Source organism: Mus pahari, chromosome 14, assembly GCF_900095145.1.
Source record: "Mus pahari chromosome 14, PAHARI_EIJ_v1.1, whole genome shotgun sequence".
NCBI classification, from domain to species: Eukaryota; Metazoa; Chordata; class Mammalia; order Rodentia; family Muridae; genus Mus; species Mus pahari.
The window spans coordinates 56592278-56594228 of NC_034603.1; the positions used below are offsets into that span (position 1 = coordinate 56592278).

The 1951-nt window shown below is 47.2% G+C and overlaps 1 protein-coding gene across 1 annotated transcript in view; it reads right to left on the reverse strand.

Annotated features, from left to right (window-relative positions):
• The window catches only part of Scpep1 (serine carboxypeptidase 1), a 31843-nt gene that overhangs the window by 5687 nt on the left and 24205 nt on the right, over window positions 1-1951 (reverse strand). Inside the window, exon 11 of the mRNA XM_029546133.1 lies at window positions 396-533. Within this exon, the coding sequence (XP_029401993.1) occupies window positions 396-533 (138 nt within the window). The remainder of the gene's footprint in view (window positions 1-395; window positions 534-1951) is intronic.

The following is a 1951-nucleotide window of genomic DNA, read 5'->3' on the forward strand; positions in this document are numbered from 1 at the left end:
TGGCTGTCCTGGAACTCACTTTGTAGACCAGGCTGGCCTCAAACTCAGAAATCCGCCTGCCACTGCCTCCCGAGTGCTGGGATTAAAGGCATGCGCCACCACGCCCAGCTGTTCACTGGGATCTTGTCACAAGCAGTTCTTGGTGGGGCCTGGACACCCACGCCCTTCCTAAAAGATTTACTTAGGCTAAATGAGAAATCCTACAGCTGTGAGACTGGCGCTCTCTCTCATATATCTATATCTATATCTTTTTAAATTCCACCAATCTCTCTCTCTCTAATATATATATCTATCTTTTTAAATTCCACCAATCCCAAGGCCTATGCATCCTGGACCATTTCCTTTCAGCTTGTCCCATGATTGCTTCCATGTGTCCCCCAGAGTTTGGTTCCTACCTATGGTGTCCACAATGAGATCCAGCTGTCCGTTGTACACAGTCACATTGACCCCAGCTGCCAGCAACTTATCCACAACGTCAATGGCAGGCTTCATGAAGTCCCCTTCCATGCTTATGAAGACGTAAGATGCCTGGGCTACAGGAGGGGAAGGAGAAGTAGCAGGTTGGAATTCAGTCTCTTTCAGCCCAAGCAATCTAAACAATGGTTCCTAAAAGTCCCTAGGTGTTAGGGGTTGGTTCTATGGCTTTGAATTGATTCAGCCTCCAAATTCTGGAATCTGCGTGTACAAACCCTGAAGGTTCTTGTCCGCAACTGGTTTTTGATCAATCAATAAAGAACCAACAGCTACGGGCCACTCCCCAGATTGGGCCTGGGGTAGCAGGGGAAGGTTTAGGAGCCAGGAATACTGGAGGGAAATCTATGCTAGCTGCTCAGAGGAGTAGAACTGCCCAGTCTTTGAGCGAGTCAAGGCACATTAAAATTAACTGGCTGGTGATCTCGCATGAGTCTGTCATTTGAGAACCCAGATAGCTCCCGGGCAGGTGCGCATATTCGACCTGCCAGGAGCCAAACAGGTGTAGCTAAACTCACCCCTACACCTAAGAAGCAATGCTGAGGGACAAGTGCTCCACAGAGGGACCAACTGGCCAGCAAGAAGGAAATAAAAATAGTACACACTGTCTCTTTGCTTGCGAGCGTGTGCTGAGGTATGAGCCATGTGCAATGAGAAGCTAAAATCCACAAAAGGAGACAGAGAGGCAGAGGCCCATTAAGCTTTCTGCTGCTCCACTCGGGAATGAACTGTGCTTTGCGCCAGAGTGCTAAGTGGTACCAAGGCCAGAAAAAACAAACAACAACAACAACAAAAAAATTCCAGCCAAGTATCTGGGATACACCATTGGGGAAGTGGCCAGGCCACCCGTTGGAAGAGTAGATTACAGGTAGCCCCCCCCCCCCCAGTAGTTGTCAAAGCCAAGTAAAATAACCACAGTTTGAGTCTCATTGATTTGTATGTTAAGTCAGGGATATGCTTAAAGTGTTGTAGACATTTTAAATCCTAATGTGGGGTTTCTACCCTGCCTGTGACCATTTAGTTCCTGAATAAAAGACACACACAGCTGGGCAGTGCTGGCACACGCCTTTAATCCCAGCACTCGGGAGGCAGAGGCAGGTGAATTTCTGAGTTCGAGGCCAGCCTGATCTACACAGTGAGTTCCAGGACAGCCAGGGCTACACAGAGAAACCCTGTCTCAAAAAACCAAAAAAACAAAAACAGGCACACACAACCTTTATATTTATAATAAGCCTCAATTAGCACAAGAGCTGGTGAGATATCTCCTCTCTATGCTATTAGAATCTACTTTCCGGGGGCTGGGGAGATGGCTCAGCGGTTGAGAGCACCAACTGCTCTTCCGAAGGTCCGAAGTTCAAATCCCAGCAACCACATAGTGGCTCATAACCATCTGTAACAAGATCCGATGCCCTCTTCTGGAGTGTCTGAAGACAGCTACAGTGTACTTACATATAATAAATAAATAAATCTTTAAAAAAAA